At 45.1% G+C, this 25,634-nt stretch overlaps 1 protein-coding gene and 1 pseudogene across 2 annotated transcripts; both read left to right on the top strand.

Annotated features, from left to right (window-relative positions):
* Positions 1 to 1,267: 1,267 nt before the first annotated feature.
* Positions 1,268 to 13,225, top strand: ARL13A (ARF like GTPase 13A; the record flags this gene model as incomplete). The annotated part of the gene is made up of 8 exons (XM_084258952.1): positions 1,268 to 1,326; positions 2,291 to 2,361; positions 9,085 to 9,334; positions 10,157 to 10,262; positions 10,769 to 10,959; positions 11,557 to 11,647; positions 11,734 to 11,917; positions 13,143 to 13,225. The coding sequence occupies 8 exons, from the start codon at positions 1,268 to 1,270 to the stop codon at positions 13,223 to 13,225; spliced, it is 1,035 nt and encodes a 344-aa protein (XP_084115078.1).
* A 7,762-nt stretch (positions 13,226 to 20,987) lies between these two features.
* LOC311187601 (cytochrome c oxidase subunit NDUFA4-like) lies at positions 20,988 to 21,233 on the top strand (annotated as a pseudogene). Its single transcript has one exon. The product of its transcript is annotated as a cytochrome c oxidase subunit NDUFA4-like (transcript).
* Positions 21,234 to 25,634: the final 4,401 nt, after the last annotated feature.

Raw genomic sequence — 25,634 nt, forward strand, 5'->3', positions numbered from 1 at the left:
AAGTATGAGCATTTGGGAATGGCAGTTCTTCAAAACAGTGGATAACGCCAGAGAACACAGTTATCCATTGATTAACTGGCACATACACTGTACTCGTCAAATAGCTAAGCAAAGCCTATCTGTGTATCAGCCAAAGTAGTTTTCTAAGCCAACAAGAGCTTCTGCCCAGCTCTGGACTCCAATACAGTCATTGGGAAATGTGTTAATAAAAACTAAAGATAGATGCCACTTTATACCCTCGTGGATGACTCTAAACTAAAAGACAACAAATATCAGTAAGAATGTGGAGAAATTGGAACCCTCCTGTACAGTTAGTGGGAATGTGAAATGTAGCAGCCACTTTGTAAAACAGTCTGGTAGTTCCTCAAAAGGTTACACATAGTTATTACATGACCTAGAAATTATACCCCCAGGTATATATCCAAGAGAATTGAAAACATATGTTCACACAGAAACTTGTACACAAATGTTTATAGCAACACTATACATAAGAACCAAGAAGTAGAAATAATTCAAATGTCCATAAACTGAAGAACAGGTAAACAAAATGTGGTATAGCCATATAAGGGAATATTATTTGGCCACAAAAAGGAATGAAGTACCAATTCATGCTACAACTTGGGTGAACCTTGAAATGATTGTATAAGTTACTCTTTTTATTTAGGCAATCACTTCCAAATATGGCTGTACATTGAATTCATCTGGGAAGCTTATGCAGTTCCTTGGGAATCTTTGAAAGTAGGAGACCTGAACTGGTACTTGAAATCTATTAGATTAGATGATCTCTAACGTCCCTTACAGCTTGAGAAATTGTATGAAATGTAGGACAGTTGACTACTAACAACAACATTTTTGAAGCAGAAGCAGTAAGAAAACCAAGCCCAATTGATAGTTGTTACTTAGAGCAGGTCTCCCAATTGGTCCTTCTTGAAATCCAAGCTGGTTCTTCTCCAATGCCCCCCTCCCAGGTTGACTAAAGATAATCCTAATAGGAATGAACTATGATTGAAGGGATAGGCCATGTCTGATGCCATTATGACTGTGTAGGTTGCCTTAACATATTATTCCCATTTTTGCAGGAACAGCCAGCAGAGTTGAAGAAAACTAGTCCTTTTCTTTATTACATTTATAGACAAAGTTGTTATAGCCCCAGCCTTTATGTTCATCAGCACCAGTACAACCATAAACTGAGTAAAGTTCAGTGTTAATTATGGGACTGAGATCTTACTTATTTGAGTCCTTAATATGTAAGAACTAAGCTGAGATCATGTTCCGGCTACTGGGCTCCTGCTGGACTCGGCTAAAGAGACCTGAAACAAAACGAAGGTAATATTGCAATTATTTCTCTAGACCTATTCTACCACTTCCTCCAATATATCTGCCTGAAGTCCTCAAGGGACAAATCTTCATGATATATATTGTTAGGGGAGGTGATTAAGCAGTGTCTACAAAATTGGGAGTAGTGTTTGGGGTGGATGAGAATTTTTTTTTTAATTTCTTACCTTCTTTTTTCTTTTCTTTTTAAAATTAATTAAATTTTTTTGTTACAACATTGTAGTCCCCATAATTCACCACCATACCACCCTTGAACCATCACCATATTCCCTTGTGTTCATCTCTCCCCTGCCCCCCCTTCCACCCCCTCTTCGCTATATGCCTCAGTTCTCTGGTGAGCTTGCTAGTTTTGACTTTTTCTTGACCTTTTGTTTGTTTTTTTCTATATTTCACATATAAGTGAGACCATCTGGTATTTATCTTTTTCCTTCTGACTAATTTCGGCTAGTATAATTCCTTCTAGCTCTGGATGAGAAATTCTTTTTTTTTTTAGATTATTTATTTATACAAGCACTGGGTACAGTCAGAAGTGCGGGAGGGTGAGAGAATTCACCAGAGCCAGAGCAGGGAGCAGAGCAGGCAGAAGGACCGAAGTACACTGCTGAGGGGAGCAGCGGGCGGCAGGAGAGGTCTGCGCTCCATGTGGGACCCTCGCAGGCGGCCGGGGATCAAACCGGCGCTGCAGAGGCTGCGGGCAGCTTCACAGCCCAGCAGTCAACCACTGCGCCACCAGGGGAGGCCCGGATGAGAAATTCTTAATCAGGGAAGAAAAGCATCCTTGGCACCTCTCAGGAGAGCTTCTCACTGTCTGCCATTCTGGCCATGCCTTTTATGGCACAGGTATTGGAACTACTACAGGCAGAGCCCCAAACACTGAGGAAGAGCAGGACTCCTGGTTTAGCCTAAGAATTAACAGGGCTTTTACGGTTTTGACTCATTTCTTATTCCATTTCAGGAATGCAAACATCATTGTCATCGGCTTGGACAACTCGGGGAAAACTTTCCTTGTGGATGCCTTCCGACGATGTAAGGATTTAAAATCATTAGGTACCAGTTTAAGCCTCCTATGTGTCTCAGAGACCAATGAAATAATCACTAGCTTTCCTTCATGGCCTTCAGGTTCCCTCTTTTGAAGATAAACACTTCCCAACACACACAAACACACACACACACAAATCCCTCTCTTTTGGTGTCAGCTTATTTATATAATGCAGCTTATTTATATAATGTCTGTCACCTGGTGCTTTTATGTGATGTCCTAATTGAAAGTCCTCTCATAGTGTCAGTATGAATTAGCTCAAACTATGTAAAGCATTTCAGTCAATTATGAAGGACAGCAATGTTTGAAACAGTATCTACTTTCAGAGCTCAATTAAAGTGGAACTTGGTCTAGAAAAGAGACAAGTGTGGGACGATGAAGAAGTTTAATAACATGAAACTCCTTGTGACAGTTGATACAGAGGGTTGGAGCTTGAAAATGTTGTCAGTTTAGAGATGTGGAAGTTTAATACTAGATCTCCAGTTGAATACCTCGACATTTCAAGAAGCAGTAACACAGAATTTCAGGAAGCTGCTCTTCTTGTTATGAAGACCCAGCTAACTACCAGACAATCAAGCAAAGAGCTTGGCACAGTGGCTAGGATAGGATGCCATCCACTGATGTTTATTAAATAAAAGAAGGGGTATGATGTTGCACCTGGGTTTTATATAACCCGGCAACCCTCAGAAAAGTACACGAAAGGCCTAACCTGACTCCCCTGCCACTGACCTATTTGAAGCCTACATCAATTACCTTGGACTACAGCAACAGCCTGTTGGCTGTTCTAGCCATCTCTAGTTGCCCCCCCTACCCCCACTCCAGTATTCAGGTGACACACAGTTGTCAGAAGGACTTCATGACATTTCCCTATCTATTCAAGGCATAGAATGCCATGCCTCCACCATAGTCCATTGTACCCCTTCCTGACTATGGTGGAGGACTGTGGGTGCCCTGGTGGTGGGTGTGGTGTGTGGACAGCCATCTGAAGTCTGATCCTGTGCCTCTGAATCACATACAACATTGTAAATCAATGGATCCACAATAAAAAAAAAATGACTCTGTTGAGAAAATAAAAATTATAAATCCATCCAAAAATCATACAAAATTAAAGAAAATCCAGGCCCCCTCATGGGCACCAAACCAAACTTAACTTACTGAGCAGCACACCAGTCCCTCCATGATTTGCTCCCTGACTTCTCCAGCTTCATTTCCCAGGCTCGCCACAGCTGACCCCTGAGAGAGCAAAAAGAAGGATCTGCCATCCCTCCCCCATCATAACTTTTTGGTTCACATGCATGAACCTTCTGTAGATCCCATCCCCCTATACCCAGCATTTCATCCCCTCTATTACCTACCTGCTTAACTAAAGGCCGTGAGTCACAGCCTAAGCCTGACCTCAGGAAACCTTTCCCTAATGCCCCAGAACACCTCCTGCCTCCACTCCCATCGCAGCCTGTGCCTCCCTCAATCATGCACTTACAACATGTCATTGTGTGACTGCAAGTCTGTCCCCGACACGATGAGCCCCTGGAGGAGAAATAATGGATCTTCTCATCTCTGTATCTTTAGTCTCTGTGTTTTCAGTCCCTCCAGAAGAGTATTGAATGGATATTTGTGGAATGAAGGTTCTCCCCCATTCCACCATTCTGCTCAGTCCACATGTTACCTCTTGACAACTTCTCTCTCCTCCCTTCTCACAGCCCCACCCCCACCCCCAAGAGTGGCCTCCCCAGGGACCACATTCAGGTCAACGGGCTCAGTCTAATATCCCACTTTAGAAGCAGCAAACTTGACTCCTCGCTTCTCTGATAGGCAGAACTGATAGAATGGCAAACAGCAGCATGAAAATCAAGGAAATATCAATAGGATAATTCACAAGAATACTGATCAAAGTGGGGATCATTTTTAGAACCCCAACCCAGCCCCATTCCTGGATTCCCACAGTCTGGGTGGCACCTGGGAATCTTTATTTGAAGAAGTCAGGCATTTCTGGCGGTCAGTCAGTTTTAGGAAGCACTAATGTGCAATTAGCCACCTGCTATTTTGTCTCTGAGAATAGTGTCTGCTTTCCTTTCTAATTCCTCAAAGATACAGCCCAGAGTCAAATTTGTTATTGTCTAACTTGTCCTGTGCTTGGTGAATAACTTGGGGCTGATGCATAAAACAGTGGGTCAATGGTTGTGACTCCATTCACAGAGAAGTTGCCAATGACCAAGAAGCAAAGTGCCACTGATGTGTTGTTCTAAAGAACACCTCCAGCCACCTCTGTCCATGCTGGACCACCACGGTCAATCTAATAGGTTGTCAGGCTCCCAGAGTGGAAGTCAGGTTCCCCTTTCCTGCCCCTCAAATGTTTGTGATTGCCAGCAACAGACAATTGCCTAGGAAGGAATTCCAATTTACAAGTAGCAACTTATGTGAACATCTGAAGACGCCAGTTATAAAATATGTTGGGACATAAGCCATTATTTTCGATGACACCATTCACTGTAACTGTTTTGTCTGGTGCAGTCTGTGGAACAAGAAATCCAAGGGTGAGCACAAACAGGTGCCCTAACTGAGGGCATTTAAAGCAGTGCCTCTCAAATCTGGCTCTACATCTTAATCACCTGGGGAGTGGTTCAAAAATCCAGATGCTTGCGCCCCACTCCAGATCTATGCAATCAAACCTTCAGAGAATGAGGCCTAGTGGCACGGGTTTCAAAAACTCCCAGGTGATCCTGGAGCACAGGACTGAGAGCCAAGATTCAGAATCACCCGAGAAGCTTTCACGCCTGCCCATCCTGGGCCTGGACATGCAGATACTTTGGTCTGCAGAGGGCCCGTGAAATCTAAATGTTAACAAGCGCACTAGACGGTGCTGAGGTGCACAGGCATGAGGGTCATCGCTCCCCAGGGCAGTGGTTCTCAGGTTTTCAAGTGCACAAGAATCATGAAGAGGTGAGGGGAGGGGCTGGTAACTAGGAGTTTGTTAAATATACAGACGCCTGGGTCTCAAGCCTAGCAATTCTGATTCATTTGGTCTAGGGTAGGACTTAACAACCACACCCACATAACGCTGAAGCAGACAGTCCCCAGAGGATGCCTTACGAAACACGCCACCAGGGGCACCGAGATGAATTAGACTGGGTACCTGTCCTCAGGGTGTTTATAAATTAATAGAGAGAATGAGAAAAATGTAAATTGTCAGGGAACAACGTCTTCTAGGGGTCACCAACAAAACGCTGCATTACTGAAGGAATTGTCAAGGCTTCAAGTGGAAAAAAGTAACAGGGAAAATGTTTTGCTCTGACAGGGAAATAAACAATATAAAGCTAGTCTCAATACAGGAAGCAAGAATTAAAAACTACCTTTAGGGTTTTAATCTATTCACTTATTATTTTTTAGTAGTCTAATACAAACATAGCAAATATCACATCAAAGTTGTGACTGCAAATTATATGTTATTTGAAAACTATAATTAAAAAGATAATTGACGAACATGAAAACAGAAGAGGAGTTACAAGGTCACATTAAAATGTAATGATAATAATGCAGAGATATGTGTACACTAAATGTGTGTATAATCATACATTTTCAAAGATCTGAAAGCATTTTACTAACTTCTCTACCAAGTGACTCATTCTGGCAATCCCAAGGAAATGTCACAGGTAGATCTGAGACTATAAATAAGAAGCTACTGATTCTGGTCTTGGAACTCCCAGGCGTGAGTGTAGACAATCTTTAAAATCATTTTGCTACTGACGTGGGCAGACAGCTGGGCCAGACTGTCAATTGAACAGTCTGGAATGGCTATAAATGTGATTGCATTTTGAACTCCATTTCTACGGGGGCTGAGTGAGGTATGGGATGCCCTAGAGGATATTAGAATCCAGTCACAGCCTTGAAAGGGCAAATGTTTCTGAGTTTGCCAGGGTTTGTTGGAGGTGATGTAGGGAAGAAGACGTCATACTCTCACCCACAATAACAGGTACCATAAACATTTATTGAACACTTAGTGCACATAAGGTCACACAGAGCCCTACCCTCACCGAGCTTGTGTTTTAGCAGGGGAAATAGGATGCAACAGAAAGAGGTGAAGGACAAGTTTAACAGACCATGTGCCCAATGAAAGAGAAAAGTGAGAGAGCTGGGTAGGTCTAACAGGCAAAGAAAGTGGTACCTGATACTTGAGCTGGACCTTGAAGAGAAGGTGGCAAAGAAGGACCCCCCCCATTGACTCATTCATTCATTCATTAGCTTATCAAATTCATTCAACATATTGAACAGCTGTGTGCCAGCAGCTGTGGTCAGCAACCCGAATAATATGGTGAATAAAATGGAAAGGGCTCCTGTCTTGTGGCAGTTTATAACCCAGGTGAGAAACTCATAGACTGTATAACATTGTAATATGTGCTGTGAGAGTGGTAGCCTGGAAGAAAGTCACCTTGTCTTCTGAAAGGAGATGGTAGTGGAAGTAGGGTAACCTTTCTAGGGGAAACAAGATCTAAATTGATATATTGTTTTATTTATTTTTTTTTATGTTAAGGCATTTAATCAAGTTTTTCTGAGTGAAGAAACACGACGTTAACAAAATAGAAATTTGTTTGGTGGTACTTAACAAAGTGGCAATAATAGAACCAAAAATGAGGGTGAAATAGACTACATCTGTCATGGAGCTTTCTGCATTTCTCAAGTACGAATTGTTTTTCCTATATGCAGAGTATTTTCTAGTTCATTTCATGTCTGAATGGCATAAATGTGCATGTCACTGTCTCTTACTACATGTCAATATCTATAAATATAACTAACTATATTACATAAGCCACTATTTTTGCATACATTCAGCCCTTTGCTAATTTATACCTTCAACAGAGACAAGCATTTGAGTAGTAAATCATTGTCTTTCTCACCACCTCAGAAAAATCATTCCTGAAAATCTATCCATTTCACCTGAACCTCTTTGTTTCCTTGTACTAGTCAGGTTTTCTGTAGTAATAAAAGCCTCACGATGTCACTGGCTGGTGCAGCAGATGATGTGCTCTTCATGGTCCATCACAGAAGCAGCAGATACGCTTTCGTTGCTATGGCCGTGGTCCTGCACAGCAGTGCTGGGCTCTTGTCCATGTGCCTTCTCATGCTGAGATCAGGGTGAAGTTGCCCCCCTCTCTCTGGGGCAGATCTGCTCCACATCTGTGTCACCCCATCCACGACCAAAAGGCCAGCGCAGTTTCTTCACGCATCTCTCTGTTCCATGTGCCTCCTCCAGGTCTCCTTCTGGCTCCATCCTGCTCCTTCCTTCCTCAGTCTCCTTTGCAGCTTCTTCTCTCTGCTCAGCTCCACCCTCCTTGGGTGGGGCAGGGAACCTGGAACCCCCCGCTTTCCTAGGGACCCCCCTGTTACAATAACACACTTTGTACTAGCCAGCTTTGAGCTTCAGTTTTCCATTCTCAGGGTTGCAAACTACTTCATTCCCGAAAGGGACAGGTTTGCTAAGAGAGAGGCCTGCATGGTCATAGGTGGGGGCCTTGAGGAGAGCGGCCTCTGCTGAGGGGGTCAGTGAGGAGAAGCCCCGGCAGGTGCAGGTCACGGCCAGGCAGGAGGCTGCTGCCCCGAAAAGGGAGAGAGTTGGCGAAAAGAGGCACCTGCATAGACACAGGTGGGCAGAAGAAGGGCTGCTGCCCCGGCCAGTGCAATATATTGTTTTAAAAGCAATTGACATTAATCAAGCAAAACACAGGAGTAGGGTTTTTTTAAGACTTACTTATTTATGCATACAAGAGCTGGGGTACAGGCCAGAGATGCGGGGGGTGAGAGGATTTACCAGAGACAGAGTGGGAAACAGAACAGGCAGATTGACAGAAATACACTGATGAGGGGGAGCAGTGGGCGAGACAGGAGAGGTCTGCCTCGACATGTGGGTTTCTCCCTGGCCGGCTGGGGATCAAACTCATGATGCGGAAGCTGCGGATTGCTTCATAGTGTGGTGCTTAATCCCTTGTGCCACCAGGGAGGCCCAGTAGTAGTGTTCTTAACAGCAGGAATAGTATCTTTTTTTTTTTTAAGATTTTTTTATGTATTTATGCATGCAAGAACTGGGGTACAGGCCAGCGATGTGGGTGGGAGGTGAGAGGATTCACCAGAGACAGAGTAGGGAGCAGAACAAACAGACTGACTGAAATACACTGCTGAGCGGAGTAGCAGGTGAGACAGTAGAGGTCTGCTGTGCCATGTGGGTAGCTCCCTGGGTGGGGGCTGGAACTCGTGCTGCAGTGGCTGCAGATAGCTTCATAGGTTGCGTCTTAATCCCTTGCACCACCAGGGAGGCTCGGGAATAGTATCTTGTGAAGACCCAGGGCCAGAGGACACAACATGTGGTGAGGGGTCAAGCCACCCAAGGAGCAGAGGGAGGAAGAGACTGGGTATGTTCCAGGGACACCAATCAGGGAAGAGACAGGTCTGGCAGGTAGGAGTCTTTATTCCATCCTAGAAGCAGCGGGCACCCCCTGAAGTTTCCTGAGCCAGGAGAGGAGAGCAGGGGCAAAGTGCCCATGGAGAACGGTGATCCTCTGAATGTGAGCAGGAGGGCAGGTGCCTCAGCAGTGTTCCCTGCATCATCCAGTCCTCAGAACAGGTTGTGGTCAAGGTTCAGGTCATTGTTTAACAGATTCTTTGATCTAAATCTATCCCCATGCTCAGCGGTTTCTTCTCCTCTCTCCCCCTATGTATAGTACTCCCCAGAAGACTGAACAGTTACTTGAAATCTGGACCAACGAAACTTCTGCTAGACAACTATCAACTTACCATCTATGACCTGAACGGGGACACGAAGGGCCGAGAAATCTGGCCGAACTACTATGCCCAGGCACATGGGATTGTTTATGTCTTAGATTCCAGTGACTTAGGGCGCATGGAAGAAGCAAGGATCATCTTAACACGTCTATTGTCTGATAAGAGAGTGTCAGGAAAACCCATCTTACTGTAAGACTCTGTTTTTGTGCTTCATTTCCCCTTTTGAAGAGAAGTAGAGGAAGGGCTGGGGGGCCCCTTTGTCCATTTCAACTAGAAGTCCTCTTCCCTTTGGCTCAGTGAGAAAGAGCAGCCCAGTCCTCTAGGGATGTTTTCAAGAGTTACTTTCTACCAAAAACTGCCACTGGGGGACATGTTGCCTAATCATGCAAAGGTAATTTTGACAACAAGCATCAAGGAAAAAGGGCGAGTAATGCCCAGATCTACCACCCCCATCCTTGGACCCTTCTTTGCTTCTCTTTCCTAGCTTCATTCTCTGACCCCGAGATGGTGGCAGAAAACAATCCCTATTTTGTATAATCAACGCCAATGTCCCCCTCCCTTGGCAGTCTGCTCAAGAGTTATGTGACTATCACTTATGCCCGGGTGGTAATTCAGGCTCACCAACTACCCTACCCTCTCCCCCACTACCATTTTTCCTCCTCCACTCAAGCATGAACAAGTTTGGGAGAGGATATAAAAACTCCAAATCTGTTCATATGTCAGTTAGCAATTCTAATTAAATGTTGATGGCATAATGTAGAGGAAGTGAGAAATGAGGCCTGGGGGTTATCTTGAATTCAAATTATTTGTGCTATTCCTTCCTCCACTGAGTGTTGGTTAGAAAAAATCTGGCTGACCATCGGGTCCCTCTTTCAAGCTAGTTCCTAGGATTTGGCAACACTTGTACTGGAATTGCTTATCCCCTTCTTTCCCTTGTTTTCTTGCTCTTGGCCTCTATTTCTGTTTCACACTTCCTTGTCTTCCTTCCCTCTCTCTTATACCCTGCACTAGCCTGGCAAGCAAACAAGACAACAGAGACGCCCTCCTACCTTGTGATATCATGGAACATCTACTCCTGGAAAAGCTATTAAAGGAGAACAAGATCCTGTGCCATGTAGTAAGTGTCACTCCCCACCCCCACGCCCTCTGGGGCCCCATTGATGCATCCCTTGGCCCAGGACACAACTAGCCCTGGATGTTGGACCTGGGGCAAAGCCTCTCCCCACCAGGCAACATCAAGTTCATTTCTGGCTTGATGGTCATAATGGAGTATCACATTTTTATAACAGTTTCACATGTTTTTCTCATTGAGACTTCAAAAGAGTATTGTGAAGTTGGAAATTTTAATGCCCTCATTTCATAGGCAAGAAAGCCAAGGCTCAGAGATTGAGTAACTCTCTCAGGGTCACACATCCAAGAAAAGCCACAATAACTTTATCAAAGGACCTTAGTTTTTGGATCTTTCATTTGCATTCTCAGGCATGAATGCTCAATGTCTCCTAGGAAGTCTTAAGAACCACTCTAGGCCCAACAGAACTTATGTGGACTTCTCCTGTTTGGAAATGTGGGCCCCAAGTGTCCCAGACTCATGAGCTGGGGCCTTCTCTTCTCTTTTTGTCATAGGAACCCTGTTCAGTCATCAAAACCCTCTCTAAGAAGCAGCAACGGTCCATCATTGAAAGTCTTCGTTGGCTGTTGGCTGCCATTGACAATAAATACGAAGAGCTGCACACACCGCAGCAGCAGCCACTCACCTCGAGCATCTCAACCTCTAAGAGCATGAAAAAATCTGGTGAAAGATGCTCGTCAGATAGGTACTGTACTGCCTCAGCTATGTATACTGATAAGAATAGAGGCACGAGTCAGTTTTCAACATAAGCAGGGAGCTCTGGGAGGTACTGGGAGTCTATAGTGCTGAGCAACACTGTCAAGATGCATTGGCCCAAATGGGACTTGGGCAGTGACCACAAACATTCCAACATTGTTAAGTACGCCTCCCTCTCCCTACTTTCAGCACAATATGGGGTGAGTTGTAGAAACATAAAGCTATTGGTATTAGCGCCTCTGCAAAACAAGGTTCCTACTCCCTGGCTTATACAAGGAAAAAGGAAGCGTGAGTCCCTCGAGGAGCTTATTCATAATATTCTATAGATTAATGTCCTGGAGCCACACCACATTCCCTGCTTCCAGTTCTCTGATCCTTCCAATAAGATGGGAGAGTAAAGGCAGATGGAAAAGAGATAGCAGGAGGTGACCACGGTTTTGAACAGTAAAAGATCTAAATGTCCTCTTTTCTGTTCTCCCTTTCATTGTGCAAAGGCATATGGTGCAGACTGGGTAATAGCTGCATTCAATCAAGGAGCTCGAAGTATGTCTTCTCACTCTGACTCTGTCCTTTCTATCTTCCCCAGCTTCTCCGCTAGGTTTCGGCGATTCAAAGGGAAAACACATCGTGCAGGTCAACACTCAGTCGAAGCTAGACCCCTAAAGCCAATCCTACAGGTAAACAGCTAGTGGTGGTAAAACTGCACAGGGACCACTCTGTGGCACCACCTGACTTTTTCCTCCTCCATCTCCTTGTTGTACAGAAAGAAGGTTTCAGATCAAACAAAAAGAATATATCCGTAACATTTGCATTGGATGAACTCATGGAGGAAGGTGAATGTAGTAGAGGAAAAGGTGTTTCCAACACTGTGGAGTTTTGCCACAATCAGAGTGGTGGTAACTTGCCAATCCCAGCTCCACATGCTGTGGATGATGATCTTTTCAAAGGTAATGATGGGTCAGTGGTTAGCAGGGAAGAAAAGATATATAGGCCTTCCCTCACAATTTATTTATTTTTTTAAGATTTATTTTTTATTTTATTTATGCATACAAGAACTGGGGTATAGGCCAGAGGTGAGGGGGTGGTGGGAGGATTCACCAGAGACAGAGTGGGGAGCAGAACAGGCAGACTGACTGAAATACACTGCTGAGGGGAGCAGCAGGTGAGACAGGAGAGGTCTGCTGTGCCATGTGGGTAGCTCCCTGGCTGGGGATGGAACTCGTGCTGCAGAGCCTGGTAGTAGCTTGATAGTGCTGAGACTCAACCCCTTGTGCTACCAGGCCATCTCTCACAATTTATAAAGGAGTATTATTTTGAGTTTGAAACTCTTTACTCATACTGTGGCTGATGATCAGGACACAGTGTGGAAGAAGCAGAAGTGCAGGAAGAGTGCTTGGGAAACACTTTTTGGTAACCCAGTATGATGTCCCAGCAATGGGTGACCCAAGATCTTTAGATGATGATAGGGTAATGATAAAGGTTATGATTTCCAGTGTGAAAGCAGAAATTCCCACAAGCTTTATGGAGTGTAGTTTAGTTGTCCCTCCTATTTTCCGAGAGATACTTTAAAATTGTGGAAACCTTTTAAGCCAAGCATCTCATAATCTTGAACTATATGCTAAGATAATGACACAAATACAAAGAAAAAGGATGTTCATGGTTGTTCAATCACAGCATTGTGTATAATAGCTAAAACTTAGAAACAATCTAAATGTTCAAGAATGGGGAATAACTAAATAAATACGGTGCATCCACACAATCAAATAATATGCAGACCTGAAAAGAGCTGATGGTTAGCTATATTTACAGACAGGGAAAGTTATCCACAAGCTGGTATTTTACTAGAGAAAATAGCCAACCAGAGTACAACTTGAACAGCAAGATGTGGCTACATGCAGAACATATCTAGAGGAAAATCACCAAAACATTAGCAGTCGTGATTTCTAGATGATTGGTGAGATTCTAGATGATTTTGAGAAAAGGCTTTTCTTCAGATTTTGTTCTATTTTTTATTTTACACAATTCTCATTTTTCCCAATACAATAAAGGCCACTCCTCAGTGTTCCTTGGGACCCTAGTCCCCAAGACCGTGGGCTGTTAATAGTATGTCACCTGATCTTCCCGGTGTCTGGCCCTTCCATCCACCCCAGGAGCCTTGTGTTGTTCCACCAGAATGGAGGGGTCTGGACTTGGCGAGGGTCACTGAGGAGGAGAAAGATAGTGATGTGGGCATGGGAGATGAGGATGAGAGCTGAATAGAAGTAATCTAGCTAATAAGAGGGAAGGAAGTGTTTTTCTAGGTGTCAGAAACTTTCCCTAAATATCTGCTCAAAACTCAAATCCATGTCTTATTTCTATCACCTCAGAACCCAGGACAAAAATGATGGTGGATACCTGGGACGCGGAGGATATGTTATTAGAAAGTCCCCTTGAAGAAAGCTTTGGATCCTATGGCTAGTATGTCTTAAATGAAGCAGCAATGTGGAAGGGCAAAAGCGAAAAAGTATAGAGCCAGGGGGAACAGGGTGGGTGCCTTGTGGGGTGCAGTCTATACCTCTTTAGAAAATCACCAACACCTTCTAAACCTGAAGTTATCTAGGCAGGACAGGTGCTTAGCTTTGCTTGCAGTGACTGGCTATTTTCTTTCTCTTGTTAGACTTAGCAGATTACTAAAGAGAAAAATGAAGTCAAAGTAACATCTAATATCCTCCCTGAGTAACTGGCCTCCTCTCCAGATCCAGCAGGCCACTCAGTTTTTTTTATTTTGATTTGCCACATCTCAACAGTGCCCATGCGACACCACCTACTGTGATATCACATCCCTGAGAACTGCTACTGTTCCTAAACCAACATTCTAGCCATACACATGAATCTTACCACCAATTCCTGTGTGGGCATCACATAGATCCTGTGCCCATAGGAAAAATTAGCTGGTCTCTATGAGAATGAAGACAACGTTTACGTCATTACACCTAGATACACCTGATGACGTCGGTGATCAACATGTCCATCACCATCTGAAATTGAGCCTTGAAAATATGGGATCAACATAGAACTACGTTTTTCCTTAAGGTTCTTAGGCATTAGAAGGCTGGAAAAAAAATAAATAGAACTCTTCTGCTGAGAATTATGCTCTATTGAATCACTTTCAGTCATGCCTCCAAATATTTTAATTCCCAGACACTGTCTGGGAAGCCGAGCAACAATTTCTTGTCCCTTCGGGAACAAGGGCTGGTTCTGCTAAGACCTTGGTTAGGCATGTGTAAGGGGGTGGGAAGACACGAAGCAGGTTATCTATGACCCGAGCAGACGGGGTAAAGGAGGAGAGAGTCCTGGAGCCCTCGGTGGCTTTTGCAGGCTTTTATTAGGATTTACCAGGTACACGGCAGGCAGGGGTGCTGGGGGCCCGGGAGGCTGGCAGGCCTCCCAGCCCCCAAGAAGTCTTCACTCTGGGCTCTCCAGCCTTCTCTGGTGGTCTCTGCTTCTCTTTCGCTCTCTCTTTCACTCTCATTCTCTCTGCTTCTCTGCTCTCTGTTCTCGTGGTTCTGCTGGCATCCCTGTAACGCCGCCCTTATAAGCACCGTCTCTCAGCCCAGGTGTACCCACTTACGCATGCCCATACCCTACTCCAGGTGCCCGCCATCAGGCATACATTCAGGACCACAAGGGTCCATCATCAATCCTAATGGTGGGAGAGCAGAAAAGCCTGAAAATCACTTACCCTACAGCATGCAAAACCTGTAGACGTGTGAACACATTCAACCCTCCATCCCAAGGGTGACACTGGGTGGGAGTGGAGGCGCTTATTTACTATGATACGACTATTACTTGCACCATCAGCTCCACAACCACCGTTGATTGAATGCCTTCTGGATGGGCAGACACAGCACTCAGGTCACACTCACCTGATTCACAACCGCCTTTGGGGGTAGGGAATGTACCTGACTGAATTTCACAGCTGAGGGAACTAAAGGGCACCAGAAGTTAAATCATTTGTCCAAGGTCCCATAACCTGGAAGAAGAGAGCAGGAAATTGATCTGACTCTAGAGCTACTTTAGGCCAGAAAGATTTACATATGCTTTCTCAAACTCCACCCAGAAAGAAAAGCTATCTCCAGGAAAAATGTTGGAGCTTAGCCATGCCCATGTCAGGAAAATTACACTGATAGAAATAAGCGTGTCAATAGTAGTAGCAGACAAGGTTGACTGAGCACTTCCATTCTGCCAGGTGTCAGGCTAAGTGCTTTACATACATTATTGTCTTTCCTCTTCATGAGCCTACAAGGTCGGTTCTATTATCATTATCTTACAGAGGCAGTAAGTGATGTTTGGAGAGGGTATATTATGTATGCCCCCAGGATGCAGCAGAACTGATTTTCAAATGAAGGTCCAACTCCATAACTCATGCTCTTAACTCCTACCCTATATGGTCGTGCCTGACTATGTAAACCAACTAGCCCATAATTGTTTCTGAGGGATAGAAACTTTACACAGAAAGTTCAGTCTTAAAACCCCATCTGGAGGGCCTGATACTGGCTAAGGCTGCATGACTTGCTGTTATATATTGCACATGGCCTTATCTCCAAGGGAACCCCCCCTAATATTTTGTGGGTCTTTGATGAGATTCTGAGTGAGGCTCATCTTATTAGTCATGAAGCTGGAAGGGGGCTTAAAACCTCAGTTGTAACCCTGGTTGTGAAATGTATGAGGAATTTGCGGTACAGAATGTTTAAGTGACTTGCCCAAGACTGTACAAATAATCATGACAGGATACTCCTCAAATCCAGATTCGCATGTCCCAGTCAGTGCTCCACTTTCCCTGTCCAAAAATACTACATTCTCCGAGGTCTTCTCTGGCCACTCTCCATCTACCTGCTTTCCACCATGTTGGGGAAGCATCCCAGACCAGGCAGGTTCACTATGGATTCGGGCAGATGGAAGAGAGTCCTGGAGCCGTCAACAGATTTGACAGGCCTTTTAATGCTGAAGCAGGGAAACAGGTACAACAGGCAGACCGGTGGGCAGACAGGCTGGGCAGGAAGGCCAGGCAGGGAGGCCAGGTGTCAGGTAGCAACCAAACCCCCCAGCTCCCACAATCTACACTCTCTCTCTTCTCTCTGGCATTCTCTCTCAGTCTCCCTCTATCTCATCTCATCTTGCTCCAGAGTGATGCCAACGTGAATGTGAGAGCTGAGGAGTCCCTTTTATCCCTTGCTTCTAGGCCCAGGTTTCTGCATTTATATATGTGCACACCCCAGGCGCTGGCTTCTTGACGCAGGTGTCCACAATCACAGGCCCCATGCTCACACCTCTCCGCCCCAGGTATCTGTGCATGCCCTGTAATCATGCTCCTAAATGCCTCTTGCACCAACGTGATATCATGTGTGGACAATGAAACCTAGGAGGAAAGCAAGATTGCAGGTACAGGCCATAGAGGCCAGCAATGGGAAGGCAGACAAAAAGCCTGGGCCACTCCATTTTTCCCTACATGCCAATTTGCCCAATCAATAATATTGGAAAATTCTGCTGACAATTATTCTCACCCAGCAAGTGTCTCTACTGAAGAAGCATTTTATCATGCAGGAGACTTGTAGGGGCAGGACTGGACACGGTGCAGGTTTTCTGATCCCATGCAGACCGGGTAAAGGAGGAGTCAGAGTCCTCAGTAGTTTTGCAGGTTTTTTATTTGGGGTTCACCAGGCATATGGCAGGCAGGGGTGCTGGCTGGGGGGCTGGGAGGCTGGCAGGCCTCCCAGCCCCCAGCAAGTCTTCACTCTATCTGGGCTCTCTAGCGTTCGTTCTGCTGCTTCTCGGCTTCTCTTTCGGCTTCTGCTTTGGCTGCTACTGGTGCTGCTGCTGGCGTCCCCGTGACGCCACCCTTAAAAAGCACAGTCTTAGCTCAGCTGAATCCCATCTACCTATGCCCACGCCCTACTCCAGGTGCCCGCCATCGGGCATGCATTCAGGACAAGGATCCATCATCTATCCTGATGGCGGAAGGGCAGAAAAGCCTGATATTTTCTTTACCCTACAAGACTGTAAACCCTGGTTCGTAGGAAGCATGGATCATCCACATTTCTCTTTATGGCACATGTGTTTATGAGGCAAGCACTTTCTCAGTCAAGAGGGAAGGGGAAGTGTGGCTAGAAGGGGGTGGGAGTACTGCCTGTGAATGTGGGCAGGGTGGGGAATTTAACAAATACGAATTTCAGTTGTGTCCAATGTATGTGTTCCTGGGTGTCAGTCATATTTACCTACATAGACTCTACCCATCACAAGGTTATTTAAAGTCTATTCCCCCCAATATAGCCAGCATACTCTTATTTCTATAAAGGAAAAATTCTATTTTAAAATTGAATCTTAATGTGGTTGCTGCAGGCTGTTACTTCAAACCCCTTTGCAAGCTGGGTGACTTGCCAATTTCCCCCAGCAAAGCAGGAATAAGAGTACCTACCTCACAGGCTTGTTGGGAGGATCAAAAGAGACAATCTTATATAAAAACCCTAAGCATAGGGTCTGGCACATAACAAAGTAGCTCATTAAATGTTAGCTACTACTATTATGACTAGGGGAGGGGCTTAGTCAGATCATTAGACAGCTAGGAACCTCCCCTTTCTGGGAGAGGGATCCTTTTTTCTGCAGAGAATAACCCAGAGATAAATGTCTTCAATTCTAAAGCACAAAGAACAGAGAATGTAGAGTGACTATAACCACTGCCAAACATTGCCTCCCGTATCCCATCTTTGAGGATCCGAAATCTGCCAAAGAGGTCTTAAAAAGCCATGTGTCAGCCCAGGAACCAAGATCAAGGGCCGTTTCTTGAGTTTGGAGGGTGCTGGGGAAGGCAATCAAGAGAATGTGACCCCTTGTTGACCCATGAGTTGAATCCGGGCAATTGGAGGCTTTTCACCGCTTCCCTGGTTCTTGGAATGTGTGTTTCCCTTGCTTTCCTGGCTCCCAGAAGCTGCCCAAGGATACATCCCTGAGATAAAAAATGCTGTTGGGACCATCTGGATAGTGTACATGATTAAAGGCAGTAAAGGTTATATATAAACTTTTAATACTTAGTGGGTAGTACAGAAAACTCTCGTCTTACAGCTGCCCCAGACAAAGCCTCATAAGTAAGTTCCCTTGGTTATTAAAATTGCCGCTTACCAATATGGAGTGGCCTGCCTTTCTCTTGTCTTTCCTTGTATGGGGTGGGAGGGAGGGCACGGGGGAGGGGGAGTTTCAGGTTATACCTGCGATGCTCCGGAGGTTGTGACCCAAGAGAGGAAAATGTTTGTGGAGGCAGGGGAACACAGCAGGATATCTATGACCCAAGCAGACAGGGTAAGGAGGAGGGAGTCCTGGAGCCCTCGGTGGCTTTTGCAGGCTTTTATTGGGATTTAGCAGGTACACGGCAGGCAGAGGTGCTGGGGGGCCGGGAGGCTGGCAGGCCTCCCAGCCCCCAGCAAGTCTTCACTCTTTCTGGGCTCTCCGGCCTTCTCTGGCGGTCTCTGCTTCTCTTTCGCTCTCGCTCTCATTCTCTCTGCTTCTCTGCTCCTGCTGTTCTGTTCTTTCATTCTCTTTGCTTCTGCTGGCGTCCTGGTGATGCCGCCCTCCCATCTACCTCTGCCCACACCCTACTCCGGGTGCCCGCCATCAGGCATGCATTCAGGACCGCAGGGTTCCATCATCTATCCTGATGGCGGGAGGGTAGAAAAGCCTGATGCTTTTTTTTTACCTTACCCTACAGTGTTTTTCAGCAAGTGGTTGCCTAGGGGTCTCTCTCCCTCCGTTGTCAATGTCTTGACCTCCCTACTCCAGGACTTTCAGAGCCTGGTTCCTGTCCAAGACAGTACAGGCCTACGACTGGGTCCCATCACTCCACAAGTCCCATGAGGCTCTGGGTACTTGTCCATTTGATCTACAAGACAGGGCTGGGCTTCTGTAGGGGCAGGAATGGACACAGTGCAGGTTTTATAGGATCCCATGCAGACCGGGTAAAGGAGGAGTCAGAGTCCTCCATGGTTTTTGCAGGTCTTTTATTGGGATTTACACGGTAGACAGCAGGCTGGGGGGCCAGGAGGCTGGCAGTCTTCCCAGTGCCCAGCAAATCCTCACTCTATCTGGGCTCTCCGGTGATCTCGGCTTCTCCTGCTGCTCTGCTTCTACTGGCGTCCCCGTGACGCCGCCCTTAAAAAGCACAGTCTCAGCCCAGGTGAATCCCATCTACCTCTGCCCACCCCCTACTCCAGGTGCTCGCCATCAGGCATGCATTCAGGACCGCAAGGATCCATCATCTATCCTGATGGCGGGAGGGCAGAAAAGCCTGACATTTTCTTTACCCTACAGCTTCTGACTAGAGAATTCAATATGATAGTAGAGGGGTCCCTCTGCTCTCAATGGTTTTCAATTCCTGAGGTCTGGTCACCACTCTTGATCTGTTTTTTTCTACCCATCAGAGGCATACTACCCACAGGGCTGGTATCCTGTATGACCTGCAGAACACGGGTTAATTGGTACACGGGAAGGATTAAGGAAGAACAAGTTAAGGAAGAACAAGTCTAGGGCAGGAGCATGGACCCCAGCAGTAAGTAGCCAGTCCTGCCATGAATTCCCTAGAGATTTGAGCGTTTGGTGCTTAAGCCATACCACTTGTATTTTGAATATCACTCTTCCCTCCTGGCAACCTACTAGAATCACTAGTTTTCAAGGCAGTGGCTGCCGGCGAGACCTCAAGTGCACCAAACACAAGGGCACTCTTCTCAGGAAAAACCTGCCAACTAGCGTTCTCGGCTATAAAATGTCCGTGGCCATAGGTGGGGTAGGGGCCACGCCTAGACTCACTGCTTTGTCACTCACCCCTGTCAACTCTTTGCTAGATAGCCCGAACATGGTTCTCTAACAGGAAGGGGTGGAGAGAACGAGAGCTATCACACGACTTTCCAGGACTTGAAATCATCCCCTCGTCCCACTTCATTTTTAGAGTCACCTAAAAACCTGTAGCTCTTGCACTCCTGACCTATGCCTTAGCCCTTTGCCTAGAATGATCCATCTTCCCACTCCCTTTGTCTTTTCTGTCACAGCAATCTGTGTGGAAAATACAGGTGGAGCTATAATCCCAGGCCAGAGAGAAAGCAGCAGGAACTTCCTGTGGTTGGCAGGGAGAGAGTATCAGCTGAGAGTTGTGGGAGTCAGGGAGGCTTGGACTTCTGCCCCTGTGCCCATGAAGTGCCCGGCTAAAGTCCAGGGAGCCCAGGAGTCTCTGCTGTCGGGTGGTGGGCAGGGCGATATTAACAACACACTCAAACTGCCTTGAGATGATGACTCAGGAATCCCACGCGATCCCACACTCATGCTAGTCGCCACTTCCAGAAACAAAAATAGACTTCTGGGGCTAAGAGACAGCAGTCCTTTTATACCTGCTCAGAAAAATGAGCCCAGTGCTAAGAACCATCATGCTGTTCCATACAATGGAATGTTACATAGCCATTAAAGACAACAGTTATATGCACAATGCAAGTGGGAACCAAAATGTGAGATAACGTTAAGTGAAAACAGCATCATACATGTGCTGATCGGAACTATGGGAATCATACTTGGAAAAGTTCATCCCTAAAGAACCTACAAAAATGAAGAGTGCCATAGTCCTACCAGATTCAACTCCCCTCCCCCAATACCTTTTGCTTTAAAACATTTGTTTTTCATTGCCATCCTGATCACACTGGGTTGCAGAGACACTTGTGTTTTAGCTGACACAGGAGTTAACCCCACAGATCATTTGACTCAGGAGTAAAGAAGAACTGAGTGCTAAGGGATTGGTGCTTTCAAGGTGGCTGGAGCCTTCCTTTACCCCTTCCCATCTCCAGTTCAGCACTATGATGAGAAATTCCTCCCAAACATCCAGTTAATCAAATAACACGAAAGTGGCACTTTAAGAAAACAGGTATTGGGGGACTCCACATAGATTCACTGCAGAAACTTAGTCCTTGGCCCTGCAAGGGCCCGAAACCCAAGGCCTTTCCTGCAACCATGCTTCACCTGATCCTTCGTCAGGCCAAGAAGCATCCTAGCTTGGTCCCCTCTTTGTCTTTATTGGAGGTGGTTATGGAGCAGTGCTGTATGTCATGCTACTGGTTTTCTTCAATCTAGATGTCAGTTGGGACAAAAAGAATAAACCTAGACCCTGGGAACAAACTGGGACCCAAAGTTCAGTGCAAGTTCTACTCGGTGAATGTAGATGACAGCAAACTGAAGAAAGAAGGCCCAGACTGCTAAATGAAGTATCTCACTATAAAGATGCTTAAAATGAAGGTCTTCCAGAAGCCATGTGAACTGTTTTCCACTTAACCAGGAAATACTTCCCCTCTAAATGCATGAAATCATGCTGGTATATTGTGTTGGAGGTTACACTGATTAATAAATATCTGAAACTCAAAAACAAAAACATATTTGGACATTTTTTAAGTCAGGCTGCTGTGTTTTGAATGAGGCTAGCTTATACCAAGAGAAAAGAATTGTTTTTTTGATAGGCCGCCAGAAATTCCTTATTATAGAAGAACCAATACATACTACCCTCTACCCCTTGTCACGTTGTTTTGGTGACCAATGTTATTCCTGGTGCCCTGGCCTCAACACCTGCCCAGACCTGGGCTTCCAGAATTAACTTTCAATCGGTATGTTTAGTTTTCAAGTATTATGTTTAGATTTTTTTAAGTTTGTATTTTGAAGTAATTTTAGACTTACAGATGAATTGTAAATTAGCGCAGAGAGCTCCTGTATATCCTTCACCCAGCTTTCCCAAACACTAACCCCTCACATAACTCAGTCACTAACATCAACACAATACTATTTACTAAACTACAGACTTGATTCCACTTTCACCAATATTTCTTCTAAGGTCCTTTTCCTGCTCAGGATCCAGTCCAGGATCCCATGCAGCATTTATGGTATGCACAGTTAAAAAAAAAAAAAAGATCACCCCAGAAACAAGTTTCCTTTTAGGAGGTAGAAAGAGCAAGCCAGTAGATGCTTTGGGAAATTTTTAGTCCTGAGCTATTCTACCCTAAAAAGAATTCCACCTCTTCTGTATCAAAGCTCTTAATTCATGACACCTCATCGTGGTTATTTTCAGAAAACACGTCTTACATCAACACTTCTCACAGTAGTACAAAGGGATTTGACAAGTAGGTTATTATAGCAACCAATATTATGGAAGTGACAAAATGAGAGAGATGGCCTTCCTCATCTGTTTTCTGTTTCCTTTTCTTCAAACTGACTTTAACATAGATGCCGAGAAGCACATAACACAGTGATGGAGAAAGGACTCTTTCCTATGCACATTTGGTTTTGTTTGCCTGAAATGAAGTATTGAACTCTTATAGAAAGCAAACGAATAGGGTTATTTTTGCTAGTTCATCTCAAGCGTGGGAAAGGAAAGCAGGCTATGACATCCATTTCTTCCTTCAACAAATAATCAGATTATTAAAAAATGTCTCCCATTTAACTTGCACCAAGTACAGGCCAGGCAGTTTGCAAAGTGCTTTAGTAATATTGTTTCACTAAATCAGTCACAACAATCCCATCAGGTCAGTGCTTTTATTATCTTTTAGAGGGAGAGGGCCAGGGTACAGAGGGTTGATGAGTTTCAGGAAATTTCCCAAGGTCACACAGCATGTAAGCGATAGAACCAGGATTCGAGGCCAGGTCAGCCTGGTTCCAAAGCTGGTCCTCTTGGCCAGTATGCTATACTGCCTCTCAGAGCACTTGCCCCATTTCAGACATTGTGCTGGGTGCCAGACAGCTACAACAGTGAGTAGGATAACAGCTCTATCCCTTCAAGCCTTACAATCTAGTTGGAGGAGAGAGATCCTTAAACAGCTAAGTATACAGCCCTCTTTTTCTCAAGTATGCCTTGGATTGGTTTTAACTTAAGGTGATCAGTAAATGTAATTTGTGAATGCCAGCATCTTTAATATTTTTTAATTTTTTTTATTTTTTACATCATTGTTCATTTTAAAACAATATTTGCTTCCTCCCCACCCCCTCAGGTGTAGTCCCCATAGAATGTCCTTCACCAATGCACCCGTGCACCATCAACATGGTCCCCTGTGCTCCTTCCTCCCCCCTCTGATCACCTCTCCCTCCTCCTCCCCTGCAGGATATCTCTGGTTTATAATCATCTGTTTTTGCTTTGTTGTGGTTTGTACTGTTATTATTTTTTTACACTGATGTCTTATTTGGTTCCCCTATATTCCTGTTATAAGTGAAACCATCCGATATTTTTCTTTTTCCTTCTGACTTATTTCACTGAGCATAATTCCTTCTGGCTCCATCCACATTGCTGCAAATGGCATGAGTTTATCTTTTTGATTGCTGAATAATATTCCATTGTGTATATATACCACATCTTCTTGATCCAGTCATCTATTTTGGGGCACTTGTGTTGTTTCCAGGTTTCACCTATTGTAAATAGTGCTGCAATAAATATAGGGGTACAGGTGTTCATTTGAATCAATGTGTTTATGGCCTTTGGGTAGATCCCTAGGAGTGGAATTGCTGGGTCATATGGTAGCTCCATTTTTAGTAGACTGTGTAACCTCCAGACAGCTTTCCATAGTGGTTGGACCAGTATGCACTCCAACCAGTAATGTAGGAGAGTTCCTTTTGCCAACATCTGTAAATATTTAGATTCCTGTTTTAAGTCCTCAAAACCGAGGCCTCTCCCTCCATATAGCCTCAGGATCCTACCAGTTAGGAATGGACTCGGGATATTGACATGTTCTCTATCATGTGGCTCTGGGCTAGATTGCCACCCACTTAGTATCCTTTGAGGAGAAGCAATAGGAAATAATATGGAAATACATATAATAATGGAATGAAATCAGTTGCTGGAAAGTTTTTAAGTCTGGGACATAATATTAACATTCCACTTTAGCTATCTTTTTGCACTTGCATTAACTAGTGAGGGCAGAGGGAGCACCAAATCGTTCATGACTGCACTACTGTTATACAAACTTGAAATACATGACGATCCCGTAAATTGTAAATTGGTAATATGATTTTGAAGATGAGGGGTAAAAAAGGCTTAAAAATGTCAACCAAAGAAAATCATTCTCTTTTTCCTGCCCAACCCCCAAACAATCCAGTGCCCTAACCCTGTGGTTCTCAACATTGGCTGTACATTGGCATCACTGGAGAAACTTCAAAACTACCAAAAGCCTGTGCATCACTCCCAGCGATTGTGATGACTGAATTGCTCTGGGGTGTGGCCCATACATGTTGAACCATTTTTTTTTTTTCAAAATCCCAGATATTCCAACATGCAATCAAGACTGGGAACAACTACCAGAGGTTAAACTCCAAACCTGCAAGGAAGATGACAAAATTTGCACCCAGAGTTTTGCCAATTCTAAGATGAGCCTAATGAGAAGACAGTTCTGGAAGACAGGCAGGAAGCAGACTGCAGACCAACTCCTAAAACTGTCCTACTTGGCTAGCGTTACTAGCAACCGGTTGTTTTTAAGCACCTCTCTCTACCACACTGGCTAAAATAATTGCAGAAGGACTGAGAAATGAAATGCTTTGAAGTATGAAAACTGGGCCTCCCCAGTGGCACAGAGGGTTGAGCACAGCACTGTGAACCTGTCCGCAGCCTCTGCTGCATGGGTTCGATTCCCGGCCAGCCAGGGAGAATCCCACATGGCGCAGCAGACCTCTCCTGTCTTACCCGCTGCTCCCCTCAGCAGTGTTTCCGGTCGTCTGCCTGTTCTGCTCCCCGCTGTGTCTCTTGTGAATCCTCTCACCCTCCCGCACCTCTGGCCTGTACCCCAGTTCTTGTATAAAGAAATATTTTTTAAAAAAGATTAACTTCAAAAAAAAAAATAAAGTATGAAAACCTCTGAAAAGGACTGCAAAGATTTCTGCCTCCTCCTAGTCAAGTTATTTGGCCTATGTATTGCCCAACTAGTTTTTTCATTTGTAACTTGGTGTGTATTTTTTGTCATCCAGCCAAACACTGGACTTGGAGACAAAATCCCTTGACAGTGATTTTTATCCTTGGTTGCTCATTAGAGTCATTTGGGGAGCTTTGAAAACACTGCTACTAGAGCCACACCCCAAAGGAATAAAATCACCCTGAGGGAATGACACCCAGGAAGCTCTGTTCTAAAAGGTCCCCAGGTGACTCTGGTGCAACCGGAGAAGGGACCAATGGTTCTCAGAATTGACAGTGCATCAAAATCACCTGGAGGGCAAGTTAAAACAGATTGCTGGAGGGTTGGGGTGAAGTTTGAAATTCTGCATTTCTAACAAGCTCCTAGGTGATGCCAACACTGCTGGGGTTGGAGGGGGGGTGGGGCCCCTCTTTGAGGAGTAAAACCTCCCCTAGAGCACTCATCTGCAACCTTGGCAGCAGTTGAGAATCACCAGGGGGCATTTTTAAAATAATGATTGTAGGGTAAGGAAAAATGTCAGGCTTTTCTGCCCTCCCGCCATCAGGATGGATGATGGATCCTTGCGGTCCTGAATGCATGCCTGATAGCGGGCACCTGGAATAGGGTGTGGGCATGGGTAGATGGGATTCACCTGGGCTGAGAGTGGGCTTTTAAGGGCGGCGTCACGGGGACACCAGTAGAAGCGAAGAAGCCGAGAGAGAAGCCGAGAATGCCGGAGAGTCCA

This window comes from Talpa europaea (genome assembly GCF_964194135.1).
Source record: "Talpa europaea genome assembly, chromosome: X".
NCBI classification, from domain to species: domain Eukaryota; kingdom Metazoa; phylum Chordata; class Mammalia; order Eulipotyphla; family Talpidae; genus Talpa; species Talpa europaea.